The sequence below is a fragment of the Amborella trichopoda genome, chromosome 3 (genome assembly GCF_054954075.1).
Source record: "Amborella trichopoda isolate Santa Cruz 75 chromosome 3, AtrichopodaSantaCruz75HAP2 v2.0, whole genome shotgun sequence".
In the NCBI taxonomy this organism is placed as follows: domain Eukaryota; kingdom Viridiplantae; phylum Streptophyta; class Magnoliopsida; order Amborellales; family Amborellaceae; genus Amborella; species Amborella trichopoda.
The window spans coordinates 49,569,522-49,584,128 of NC_142338.1; the positions used below are offsets into that span (position 1 = coordinate 49,569,522).

At 34.4% G+C, this 14,607-nt stretch overlaps 1 protein-coding gene across 1 annotated transcript; it reads left to right on the forward strand.

Moving 5' to 3' along the window:
• Positions 1–4,704: 4,704 nt before the first annotated feature.
• LOC18429099 (uncharacterized) lies at positions 4,705–6,458 on the forward strand. Its single transcript, XM_006838392.4, has one exon. It carries the CDS (start codon positions 5,363–5,365, stop codon positions 6,272–6,274), a length of 912 nt encoding a protein of 303 aa, XP_006838455.3. The 5' UTR covers positions 4,705–5,362; the 3' UTR covers positions 6,275–6,458.
• The last annotated feature ends 8,149 nt before the right edge of the window (positions 6,459–14,607 follow it).

A 14,607-nucleotide genomic window follows, 5' to 3' on the forward strand; every position in this document is an offset into this window, starting at 1 on the left:
TCGCTTATTTTTAATATGAAGATAAGTATTAATGGCCAAAACACTGTCTAATCTTTGTCAAAATGATAGAAAACATTATATATATATATATATATATATATATATATATATATATATATATATATATATATATATATATATATATATATATATATATATATATATATATATATATATGGATACGGTTTATATAGAGCCGAGGCTCTAAACAATCAAATTTGAGCTCACCTTCAAATAGTGTCGAAAAATATGATGGAAAGTATTGTGATAGCCTTAAATTATATTTTCATTTTTATTTATAAAATTGTAAGCTTAAAAAATAGTGAGATCGAGCAGATCTATGAAAACTTGAAAATATTCGAAAATTGACGGACAAAAAATGCGTTACAAAATGTATTATTTGCAAAAATTGAAATCTATTTTTTTTCTCATGTCCATGCATCTTGATGTCGAGATGATCAATTTGATGATATTTGGACATCAAAATAGTCTCTTCTAGTGAAAATTTTGATGTAGGCTCTAATTTGATTGTTTAGAGCCTAAGCTCTCTATATGTATATATATATATATATATATATATATATATTACTAATAAGTTTATGATTATTTTTTAATCTTTTATGATTTTTTTAAGAGCCCCAAGTTGGACATCCAACTCACGGATACTTGGCCTTCCTAGGGTGGCAAGCCCGAGTTACTCCGTTGAGTCTGAGGTAGCTTGGCTGAGTAATCGAACACTAGTACACACTTCATTCATACTTTCGCATTCACCGATGGAACAAAGTCTACTTGTCTCCCTAAAAAAAAAAAAAAAGAAGAGTTTTCTAAAAGACTACAATTGTTTGGATAGGTTTCTTTTTCTTCATTTAGTGGTAACTCTTTCTTCTTTTCTACCTCTTTTTTGAGGGGTTAGGTCACTTGGTGTGCAAACAATAGACATTGTACAGCAGCACTCAACTACCTAAGCAACTAGCCAAGAGCCTGAACGACTTATTAGTCTCCATTAACCAGCATCTTAATTTTTTTTATCACTCGAAAATCGTAGAAATTGACCCTCACAAAGGTTTTTTGTATCTTTTTTCTCCTACAAATCTAGCCAATTTTTCTCTTTAGCTGAGAAAGCAAGGAATGGAACCTCAGATTTTAGTGTGTATAGATTACCGATTCCTAGCTACTCGAGTAAAAGCAATGGAAATACAAAAGAAACCGTGAATTAAAAACAAAGAAATTTTTTCGAACTTTATGACACACTCAAGCTATCAAATTTCACATTGGATGGTTGTAAATAATTGTGACTATCTTGTATGAATGGTAAATGTTCTCATTGTATACAATTCCTTAAAGGATACCACGACTCTTTAAAGGTCGAGCTTCAAGTTCAAACAATATTTTTATCCTAAGATATTTAGTGGCAAGCTCCTTTCATGGACAATAAACTCATACCACGTTCTTGGACCACCTCTATTTCCTTATCTTTAAAGTGTCTCTAAGCCAATATTATGGATTGAGCCAAGTCTATTTTCCGTCTCTTTGTGCCCTTGTTTACTTGTAGTTAGCAACAAAATGCTGGGTTGGGTTCCGTTAGCTTGGCAAGAAAGGACCAAATGGTATACAGTTGAAGAGTCAATGACTGTAACATTGAGTTAAGAGTCCATTTAAACTCGAATTCATGTTTATTGGATGTTACATGTTAAAACCTCTCTCTATCATGTTGCTCCAATTACTAAGGGAAACTTTAAATATGAGAGAGAGAGAGAGAAATTTCTAAAGAGAGAGTAATTTAGAGAGAAAGAGAGAGAGAGTAATTTCTAGAGTGGGAGAGAGAGAGAGTAATTTCTAAAGAGAGTAATTTAGAGAGAAAGAGAGAGAGAGTAATTTCTAGAGTGGGAGAGAGAGAGAGTAATTTGGAAGATGGAATGGATCAAATGACAGGAGATGGACAAAGTCTTGAGGTTCCCATTCATTGATGGTTTCCAAGGGCCCTTGCCAATTATTCCAAATAAAAAACCGTTGAAGGTGGGCAAAGACTGACTCTTTCTCATCTTTAGAGGGAGGATTAACCAAATTACGCGTTCCTACAAATTTTAAAATAAGGATTAATTTTAGCAGTTTAGCTGGGTTTCCTTCTATCTTTTGATGTTTTAATGCGTTTTCTATATTTGACAACGTACGCCAATGAGGCTTGTGATTCTCTTCATCTTGAAAAATGGAAATACAAGCAAAATGCTATTTATAATAGAAAAAGTTTGTGTAAGGTTGAAGTCTTAAGCAATCAAATTAAGACGTACCCCAAAAAATTCATCAGAAGAGGTTATTTCGATGTCGATAGACCTTTAAATCGATCTATTGACCTCGAGTTGTATAGACGTGAAAAATAAAATAAAAATAGTTTGAAAGTTTGGAAATTATTGTATTTTGTAATGCATTATCTTAGCCGTCAATTTTCAATATCTTCAAGTGTTTAAAGATCTACTCCATCTACACTATTTTTGAAGCTTTAAATTTTATAATCAGACATAAATATATATTTTTAGACCATCACAAAGATTTTTGGAACTTAAAAATCATCTTTCGACACTATTTAGAGGTGCATCTTACTTTGATTTTGTTTAGAGCCTCAACCTTATACAACCTTTTATAATAAAGCTTTATAGACTAGTAGAGGTGCATTCAAACATTATGGGGTACATATGAGATAAAATACAGTGTGTGGTTCTAAACAATCAAAGTAGAGCCCACCTTCAAATGGTGTCGAAAAATGTGGTTTTAATGGTTAAAATATTTGTGATAGCATTACAATATATTTTTATTTTTAATTACAAAATTTAAGGCTTAAAAAATAATATAGATGAGCAGATCTATAAAAACTTGAAAATCTTCAAAATCTGCGATTCAAAATGCATTAAAAGATGCATTATTTCCAAAACTTGAAATCCATAATTTTATCAAGTCTATACATTTAGATGTGAGAGATGAAATTTAAAAATCAAAACGACCTAAATTTTTGAAATGGGCTCTAATTTGATTGTTAAGAACCTCTGCTCTACCTTTCGGTAAAATATATTATACATGGCAGATTTTGCCACATCGCCACTTACTTGTTAATCCAAGGACGGAAAGTTCGAGGTACCGGAATCCTAATGTTGCAAGGACTAGAACCAGAGGTCGGAAAAACTGAGAGAGATTGCCCTCTAATCGTTGCTTGGGTGGAGTCTTGGAGCTAGAGAGAGAAAGAGAAAGTGGGGTAGAGAGAGAAAGAGAAAGGGAAAGGGGAAATCTACGGCCAATGAGTGTACAGGGTGTAGAGTTGAGATCGATGTCGTAGCGTTTGCTATTATTTAGAGAGAGAGAGAGTGCATTGGTGTCTTGGCGTGATTGGGTGGACGATAGGCGTTTAAAATTAGCTAATAAAAGAAAGCCCGAAGTTTGCAAATACCCCAAACTTTCATATTAAAAAGTTACCAAAATCTTCCCTTAATTGCAATGTGTGTATATTAATGACCCCCGACTTTTTATTCCTCAACATAAAAAATCACTAAAGGGTAAGTACAAAACAGGAGGCCTTCATTCATGCGCTCTTCCTACTCTCTCTCTCTCTCTAGAAATATTTAATTCTTCTGAAAGTCAAAGCTGCGAGCCATAAAACTTTACATATGGTTTCTCACCTCTCCTAAATACGCCCCATTTATTTCAACCCATTCCTTCTCCACCCTTTCTCATTTCTTTCTCTCTCCTCTTTTTTTTTTTTTTTTTTTTTTTTTTTTTTCTTTGCCTTTTAGTGGTTTTTTAGGACCCTGTTTTTATGCCGTCAGGCTAGCAATGCGGACCTCTTAATAAATTTATTTTTGAAATGGATTTTAATAATTACTTTTTAATAACATATAAACTCTAACATATAGATTGAGATAAATAAATAAATAAGTTTTAAAAGTAAAAATAATAATTCGAGTAATAAAATATGGACAAGCTTTCTATGCTTCATCTACTACATAAAACTTACCTTTATCCAGCCATCTATTCTAAACGGAGGGCTAAGAATGTCCCAATCACAATGTCACGTCTTTATATTATTTTATTTTTTATTTATAAACTATTTTGACACCAAATTTTATACGTCAATTCCTCTATTAAACTCGTACCAGCGAAAAATATAAAAAATTGGACGGTTAGTTTATGTTGCTTTAGATGGAACACTTTATCTTTAAAAAGAAAAATGTTTATATAAGGATGCTACCTTATAATGTAGAACTACATATAAGCTATTGAAAAAAGTAGTTTTAGTATTGAAAAACCCTTTGATTGATCGTGAGATTCGTGACTATAAAAAATAAAAAGATTTTAAGTATTAAAAATAGTGCATTTTACAACATATTATCTACACCGTCCATTTTCAAGATTTTCATATGTTTATAGATCTATTTGATTTTAACCATTTTTGAAATTTAAAATTTTATAATTAGATATAAAAATAGATTTTGAGATAATCTTAAGAACATTTTACATCAAAATTATATACCATGGTAAAAATAATTTGAAGGTGTACCTTACCTCTACACTTGCGGATGTGCACCCACTTTGAACACTTTGTTTGGATCGCTCGCATATGTAGAAATGAGGCCCAACCCGCATGAAACAATTTTCCAATAAATAAGAGAGAGAGAGAGAGGGAGAGTAGAAAGAGGAGGGAAAGCGCATTAACACCGTGCCTTCTGCAATCCCACTCGCAAAGAAAGCAAGACAAAAACCTCCCACCCAAAACAAAGCAAGAACCCACCCCTCCCCACCCACTGTGAAGAGAGAGAAAGGGGAGAGAGAAGGAAGAAGCCCCATCTGTGAGCTCAGAGACAAGAGAGAGAGCGAAACTAGAGAGAGAAAGGAGGAGGAGAGAGAAGCAAGAAGCCCTACTTCTTCGCTCTTCTATCCATAACCGGACGAAGCGCGAGCAATTAAGGATAAAAGTGCAGATGCTTGCTTTGAGAGAGAGCCCAGTATTACTCGGAGATTGGGAGAGAAAAAAGCTCATGCGGTTGCTTACAGAGGGAGAGAGTCCAGCGTTTGACTCGAAGATTGAGTAGAAAGAGATAAAGAAAACCCATATCCCTTGCTTCAGTTTTATAGAGAGAGAATAGAGAATAGAGCAGGGAGGAAGCCCATATACATGGTTGAGAGAGAGAAACCCTAATATTCCCTGCTGCAGGGAAGAGACGAGAGAGAAAAGCCACACAATTGGCTAGACCTAGAGAAATTTCAGATATCTGGCTCACAGAGGAGAGAGATAGAAAGAAGAGGAGGAGAGAGAAAATCCAGATTCTGGGTCAGTGGGGAGAGAGGAGGAAGAGATGATGTGTAGAGAGAGAAAGAGATGATCATGAGGTGCCAGCGCCACCCAAGCAATCCTGGCGCTGTGGGTGTCTGCGCCCAGTGCCTCCGCGAGCGCCTCCTTGCCCTTCTTGCCGCGGTCTCGGCTGCCAACGGCACCACCGATCCAGATGTCAAAGGTGCCTGGCACAGCACAAGCAGCAGCTCAGCCGCCAGCGGCAGCAGCGCCCGCCACCTTCCTTCCCCTTTCCCCAAATCTGTCTCCCCTTACATTTCCCGGCCCGTCAAAGAGCGCGACCACCGCCTCTTCTATAGCACCCCTCAGCTACATCACCCCCCAAATTCAAACCCCAAGCCCCGCAAATTCTCAATTTTGTCCTCTATTTTTGGCCCCAAACCCCAAATATCCAAGGTTTCTTTCTCTGAGACGAGAGTTTCAGTTTCAGAATCTAGGGTTTCTGGTTCGTCATCTTCCTCCACATGGTTTTCTTCTTTGTTTAGAAAGAAATCTAGGTTATTTTCAGCCGAGTGTGGCGGAGAAGTGGCGGCTCCTCCTATTCGGAGGCGGAGGAGGAGGAATCGAGGGCTTTCTCCTGCTGAAAAAGGAAGAGAAGAAGAAGAAGATTTTCCTGAATCAACGAGGGAGAGTGGATACTTGTCCGATTCAATGGTGGATAGTGCGTTTCAGGGTAAGAAGGTAGAGGAGGTGGTGGTTTCTAGACCGAGAAGAAGGGCTGCCCCGGCACCTCCTCTTCATGGATCGTCCGGTTTTGCGTTTTGCTTGAGCCCATTGATGAGGCCGAGCCCTAAGCACAGATATGGCGGAGGAGGGGGAGATCAGGTGGGGTGGGATATGGCGCATTCTGGTGAGCTGCGGAATAAATATTTGTGTTCTTCTTCGTCTTCCTTCGTTAACAGGTCAAGGAAGCTCGCTGATATGGGCCGATTTCCTTGATCAAAGGTTTCATTTTCATTTTCATTTTTTTCTTCTTCTTTTGATATGAGAGAGAGAGAGTTTTTTCTTCTCTTTTTGATTATGGTTATTGATTTCAGTTGATGTATAGAGAGAGGGAGTGAGAGATCAGAGACATGTGGACATTAAGAATTAAAGCGGATTCTGCTTCTCTTTCTTCCTGTTATTTTTTTTTAGAGAGACGGTACTTTCTTCTATGCTTTTCGATTTTTTTTTTTAGAGAGATGGTATTTTCTTCTATGCTTTTCGATTTTCAGGAAGAGATTTAACTTTTTTGTTGATAAAATTTGAATTTTTATTCATCAAAGGGATAAGAGAGAGAGAGAGGAGCATTATTTTTCTCTTTCTTTCTTTGTCATGGTTCATTCTCTGAAATCTGAAAATTGCTAAATATTTTGCATAAAAAAGATGCCAACCTTTCAGTTCAATCGTAAATTTCGGTGCTCAATTTCCAGCGGTTTTGATCCTCTTTCTTCCAACCCTTGGTTTTTTTTATCCATGAAATTTTTTGGTCAGATTAAGAGAGAGAAACAGAGACGATCTTTCTTTCTCTCCTCTTTTCTTTAGTGAATGAGACTTTGCTCTTTCTTGTTTTTTGTTTAGTTCGCTGCAATCTCCGCCCAGGAAGCAGACCCGAAGTTTTCATTTTCATCCGAAAATTTTGGCAGCTCATTAACCGTCCGATGACGGTAATGGCCTGTTTGACAAAGATCTCACAATCATTCCCATTTATTAGATATCAAAATTGGTTGGTTGGTCAGGGGCGGGGTGCTATAAATTTTTTTTCTTATTTTTTTGAATTATTCAATGGCTCTCTTACAACCACCTATTTTGAAATAAAAATGGAGTGATTTATCGAAATAAATAAAGCTTTACTTCATAACTCATCAAAAATTGCAATTTTATGTGTTGGTAAATTTTTAAATTGATCATCTCAATTTAAACATTACGTTAAAAAAAGTTAGGATTTCAAGCTCCAAAAATAATATATATTGTAATGAATTATCTAAACCATCTATTTCACCTTAAAAATAAGTGTTTTTACATCCGCAAGATATGTGTCATTTTCTATGCTTCAAATTTTATTGTCGACGTTGAAAATTAATTTTAGGGCCATAATGGGGGTTTCCGTTACCAAAAGTGCTTTATGGACGGCGATGTAAGGTGTATCCTTTTTTTTTTTCCATAAAGCTTAGGCCCTATTAAAACTTCATCCATTTTGAAATTTAAGATCTAAGAATGGTTTTGCCTTCAAAGGAAAATATTTTAAAACTTCATCCATTTTGAAACCTAGGAGATAAAGATTGGTTGTGCCTTAAAAGGAAAATATTTTAATTGGGCTTCACCCCTGGTAAAGCCTTACCTTAAATCTCACTTAATATTGCAGTTTTGGAATAAGTGTCAAATTGATCATCTTGCCCTTTGAGCAAAAATACTTTAGGATTTTAAGTCCAAAACATAATGTATATTATAATATATTATCTAGACTGAACATTTTGCACTAAAAATTAGTTTTCTTACATAAAAAATGAATGTTCTTAGAGATGCATGATCTGTGACACTTTTGGTGTTTCAAATTTCATAATTGATTGTTGGAAATCAATTTTAGTTCCAGCATGGAAATTTCCGATGCTCAAAGTGCTTATGGGAGGAGGATTCGATGTGAGGCTTTTCATTGTTATCATAAGGCCTAGGCCTTATAGAAATTGCCAAAAAAAGTTTATTGTCTTGGTTTTGTTTTTACTCTTAGATGGAGCATGTAAAACTATTTATTCAAAGCGATATTTTAAAACCTGAAATTGGGTTTTCGATCCATAGGTGGGGCATGTAAAATTATTTATTCAAAACAGTATTTTAAAACTTGAAATCGGGTTGGATCTGTATCAGCTAGATCGGTTCTCCGTTGAACTGAATTATTTAAAAATTGGTTAGAAATTGTCGTAATGATAGAATTGGATGAACTAGTGTCACTCATATGCTGAATCTGAACTGAATTATTGAAAAATTGGTTAGAAATTGTCGTAATGATAGAATTGGATGAACTAGTGTCACTCATATGCTGAATCTGATCCAAATCGGCCATTCATGAGATTTTTAAAATACTGATAAACTTAATTGAAACTTCTTAGCTCTAATCTGGGGCAATGAAAGGGAGATATCGTCATTGCAAAAATAAAAAATCGTTATTTGTCAGCCTCATATCCGATAATTTGAGGACGAAATATCCGAAGTTCCCAATTGATTTCGTTGATACTTTGTGGTGAGGAATGAGGATAGTGGGTTAGGGTGAGGTTTAATGGTGGGGTGCAAGAACGTGAGAGGAGGGATTGCATTTAAATTTCATTCCTTTTTGTTTTCATTATTCATTCTTATTTTTGGCTCTGGCCTTTTTGCTCGACATAAAATAATTGCAGGAATGATTGTTTCTGGAGTTTCAAATAAAGCGAGAGATAAAATGGTATTAGAAAAATACAATTAAAGGAAAAGATAAAAAATAAACTAAAGCCGCATTTCATAGAAAGTCAAATGCATCGGAGTTATCCATGATTTTCTCACATCCCTTTAAAGTTTAAACTTATCCGAAATTTTTTGAGTGTTGACCGGTCCTATGTTCCGCGAAATCCGCCGAAATTTTGCGTGTTTCACTACCGAAATCAAGTGCGCTCTTTCACAAGGTCGTAGCCAGGAGCCGTAGTTTAAGGGGGTTTACACCTCCCCTAGCTAAGGCTGGTGGGCCCAGCCGGGCCTTAAAATAGGGTTGGACCACAGGCTGTGGCCGCCAGCCGAGTTCGTCCTGGTTCAGCGCTCTCCTTTTTTCTTTTTTTTTTTTGTTTTTTCTTTGATTTTATTTTTTGCATTTGTTGTTTTGCTGTCCGTCCCGACCCTACCGGAACAAGGCCAGCCTCTCTATAGCCTGTAAACCTCCTATCTCTCTCTCTCTAAATTTCCTGCATCTGAATCTTTCATAGTATGGAAGCCAGACACCTTTCGATGATGAAAGCTTCCACCTTAATGCCCAACTGCCTTTCTCTCCCTCTTTCAGCATGGTTCCTTGACCGTTAGATTAAAAAAAATTGGTGATGTGCTGTAGGTTTTTTTTTTTTTTGTTGGGTACTTCTGCAGGAAAGACCGACCCTATCTGTTTTTCAATAGCTTGACGAGTTACATTTTGAAGCTTTAACCTGATCGATTCAATCGATTTCTGATTCTGATCGTCGATTTGTCGATCCGAATCGATTTTTGAAGTACTCGATCCGAGTCACTTATCCGCTTTTTAAGCCATTGGTTTTTTCAATAGATCGACTAGTTACATTTTGAAGGTGTAACTGGGTGTGCGGATGCGCTCTGTAGCGACCAAGACTTTTCGACAATGTTGCTAAGAAAATCGAAGAGGTTTGGTTACGCGGCAACGCAGCAAAGATGTCGACATGCATGGCTTGTTGTGAGGAATTTCAATTGCACGTCACCAATGTTGTTATATCTTTTTATTGTAAAATAAACTATTGATTTTGTTAGGTGCGTTTAGAGAGAATATTTTTTACATTCATTTGGTATTTATTATTCTTGTTTTGTAATATAAAATTTTGAAAAAATTACATAAATATTCATTACACTTTCCGCTATTACATGTATGTCTGTTTCTTACTTTTTATAACGTAATTTTTTTAAAAATACGACTTTACTTTTTTTCAAATGTTGAACAACCGAATTAGAGAGTTTTTCGGATTTTCAACACCAGAAAATAGGCCGAAAGTTTAACATTCACATTCTCATTTTCGGGTGTTGAACATCCGAATTGAATGGTTATGTCGATATATTGTATTCTTTGTGAAAATAGTTTCGGATATTGGACGTCCAAAAATATCACATTTTCGGATGTTGCACATTAGAAAATGGTTACGGATGTTGTACATCAGAAAATGTCATATTTTCAGATGCTCATTATCCGAAAAATGACTGCGAAATTCTAGAGACTTTCTGGATATTCAAAGTCATATTTTCTGATGTTGAACGTCAGAAACCATTTTCAGATATTCAACATCTGAAAAGCCCTTCAATTCGGATGTCCAGCACCCGAAATGAGAATATGAACGTTAAAACCCTCAAATTCGGTTATTCAACATCCGAAAAAGGGTAAAGTCATCATTTTTTAAAAATTACATTATAAAAGATAAAAAAACGAATGTACATGTAATAACAAAAACTATTTGGTACATCAATAATAACATAAAATATAACGGATATGTATGTAATTTTTCCTAATAATTGTGAAAGGCATTTTTTGTTATTACGAGGGATAAAACGATATTTCTTTGAAGGGAAAAGTTTATATAGAGCCTAAGCTCTAAAAAATCAAATTAGAGCCTACCTCAAAATTTTTATTAAAATAAGTTGTTTTGATGTTCAAATATCATCAAATTGACATCAAGATATATGAACATGAGCAAAAAATAGATTTCAAGTTTTTGAAATAGTGTATATTGTAATGTATTTTTGGACCGTCAATTTTCTAGACTTTCAAGTTTTCATAGATCTATCGGTCTACGCTATTTTGAAGCTTTAAATTTTATAAATAAAGATGAAAATATATTTTATGGCTATCACAAATATTTCTTGTATTGAAACCACATTTCTCGATACTATTTGAAGATAGGCTATAATTTGACTTTTTAGAGCCTAGGCTCTATACAAACAATACCATTCTTTTAAAAGCTAGTGACAATCTATTAATAGTTAAAAAACAATTAATCTTCCATGTGCACACTTCATGTATATATCATTTTCATTATAATTGATATTTTTCTTTTTAGCGAGAAATTTTATTTTATTTTTGATTAATTACTTAAAATACCTTGAGACAGAAAACTTATTAAATTGTGGAGTAAAAATATGAAGTGACAAAAATAAAAAGTACATTAATAAAATACTCAAAATCCACAAATAAAACACTCAAAATCCACAAATAAAACACTCAAAATCCACAAATAAAACTCATAAAAGATTAAAAATAACTACAACAAATCCACAAACAAACTTTACACGCTGTGAGTGAGAGAGAGAGAGAAAGAGAGAGGAGCGTGAACTTGGGCTGGGATATTCAAGGTGTAGGGCCAACTATCAATTCGAGTGGGGAAAAAGTGTGAATGCTGTCCCTTAAAAAGTTTTGCCCTTAAAAAGATCCACACTAACGATGGATTTAAATTTTTTTCTTTTTTTAGGTAGATGGATCCATTTAGAATTTCTAACATACTTTGTCACTCTAAATACATTTTGCCTTAAAAAATCCACGTTAGAGATGAATTTAGAATTTGAAATTACGTTATTTTTAATATATTTGAAAAAATATACAAAAACACAATTTACTTTTAATACAAGGAGATAACACTCTTGTCCTCAAGATTTCAAATCATGGAGTTAGGAGTGTATAAATGAGACTTAGAGTTTAAAAAAAAAAAATTTCTAGAACGTTGAAGCCATCCAATTGGACATGTGATGTTATTAGCAATTGTGATAAAGTTCCACGGTTTGAGAGAGAGCGTTGAGCTATGAAGATTAAACTAATAGCAATTTCTTTTGGGAAAGGTTTCTATGCTTCCCCTATAGCATAGAAGTTCTATCCTCCTCTACTATCCAGCCGTCTCCTTTTGATCAAGAGAGCCGCTCACCGTTTGATCTTAGATATAATGTCTCAAAGTATTTTATTTTTAGTTTTTTTTGTATAAATTGTATGAATCTAAAATTTGGTATGTGCCATCTTCTCATTGGTACACACCTATAAAAAATATTAAAAATAATTTTTCAATAAAATATAATGACCAAAATACCTTTCGAAACTTTCAAAAATACTTTGGTCATTTTATTTTATTGAAAATATTTTTTTTATATTTTTTGCTAGTGCGAGTTTAACATAAGAATTGACAACCAAAATTTAATGTCAAAATAGTTTATAGAAAAAAATAAAAAATAAAATAATATAGAGGTATGACATTGTGTTTGAGGCAATCTTAACCCTCCATTTAAAATAGACCGGTTGGATAAAAAGGATGATAGAACTTCTATGTTGTAGAAAAAACACAGAAAACTTGCCCATTTATTGAACGTTGACACCCTTTACGACCATCAATTTCGTTTTTTCTCCCACCATAGCAATCTCTCTCTCCTACCCCACTCTTAAATCTCTCTCTACCCAAAAAAAACGTAACAGTTCTCTCTCTCCCCATAAAAACATAAAAATTCATTCTCTCTCTCCCTCTCTCTCCATGAAGGAAAGAGACTACACTTCCTCATTAACTAACTTTTGCACACCCACCACACCCACAGGAACCATTTCCCTTGCATAATAATACAACTCTATAAAGAGCAGTGTCATTTGGTAGGTCCTCCACTTCAATGCTCCTTAAATATTCCACATGGTGGGCTATTCTCCCCATCCCTGCTTTTCTCAGTTTCCCTCTCTCTCATTTTTTGCAGGTGCTTTAATAATCTTTTCCTTCTCCCAGTTTTTTGCCGGTAGCTTCAGAAGCAGCTGCTCGAAGCCCATCTACCTTGCTATGTTATGCGTTCCAAAAGCTTGAAAGAATGATGAGAATCCAAAACTTGCACTGTCATTAACACTATCCATGGAAAAAAGCAAAAAGAAAAATCCAAGACATGCACTGTGATTGGTACTGTGCTCACGTTCTTTGATAAATATACGCCTTTATCCCTTTGAAAACAAAATGGGTTAAGATAAAAAAAACCCAAACGTGCAGTTTTATATCAAAACAATCGACATTCAGAACAAATTGGCTACGTTTTCTTTACCTTTTTTCTTTTTTTTTTATAATAAAGAAATTTGCAATAAGGGCATGTTCAGTACTTCCCAATCTTTTGAATTTTATTTCAAGAAAGGAAATTCCAATACAGCATTCAATATTTAAGTTCCAACCCCATTCAGAAATCATTTAATCCCACTAATTTTGAAATCGATATCCATAAATACCACATTTCCTAATGGAAAAAAAGACAGGTTGAGGCTGCTTCTAAAACCAACCGATGGTTTCAAAGGAGTGCCCTAGAATTAAGGACAATAATGACTGTAAATCTTGAGGAAAATGATTTAATATCAAAAGAAGACCGGTTAAAAATCAACAAAATTTGAGTGGAATTGGATTGAGCTGAGATGCAAAACGCTCACGGCCAGGTACAGTTGGTACCACGCACTAGATTTTCTGCAAGAATCTGTCTCAATGCAAAATGAATTATACAAAATATTGCAGATTTTCTGCAAGAATCTGTCTCAATGCAAAATGAATTATACAAAATATTGCAAGAGTTTCTGTGGCAGTAAAATCCAAAATCCAAAATCCAAGGGTCAAAGTCAGGGGCAATCAACTTTGATCTTCTTGCATTTCTCTTGATAATAGTGCAGACTAACACATGAAAGAGTTCAACAACTTTTACCCTAATACCAATGGTTTAAAAATGGATCGGTGACCCTGATCGGGTACCCAAAAAATCGATCTGGATCGACGAATCGACGATCCGGATCGAGAATCGGGTGAATCGGTCAGAATAAAGTTTAAAAAAAATTCAAAAAAATTATTAAAATTCATTATAAATATTATTTTTTAGGAATTCAATAAGAAATGAGGGTACTTCATTAAGAATTTTCATGTTTTTGAATAAATATGCGAATATTGATATGTTCTTTCCCTGCATGAACCGCCATTCAACATTTAATTTACATCACACAAAAGGATAAACATAGAATTATCATGGAATAAGTATATCAACATACATGGACTACAATAAAGCATAATTAGTAACATATGATCTAAAAATAAAATGATAGACGACGTTATTGTTCTTCTTGGTCACGCTGGTGCCATTGATTGAATTCGTTTAACAATTCATTGATTCGATCTAAAAACAAATCATCGATATTAACAGGCGTGTGACTATTCCCAAATCCCTGAGTGTTAGTGTTTTGTTGTGTTCCCAATCTAAAATCCCCGAAGCTTATCCATCCTTCATGCTCACCTGTACTGTCGTGCTCATCCCTACACTGTTGCTGTTGGGACTCGATATGTGAATAATATGGCTGGGATAAGGTGGCCTCAGAATCATCATCTCTCTCATTTTCTCTTTGAATAATATGGATTAAAAAAAAAATTTAACAAATTTTCAAAAAAATCGATCATGGATTAAAAAAAAAAAAATCATAAATTTTCAAAAAATTCTATCATGGATTACAAAAAAAAATTCGATCATGGATTAAAAAAAAAAAATCACAAATTTTCAAAAAATTTTATCATGGATTACAAAAAAAAATT

Bases quoted from the DNA above. Each gene is read 5' to 3' on its own strand.
- LOC18429099 (XM_006838392.4), top strand. From the start codon at position 5,363: ATGATCATGAGGTGCCAGCGCCACCCAAGCAATCCTGGCGCTGTGGGT.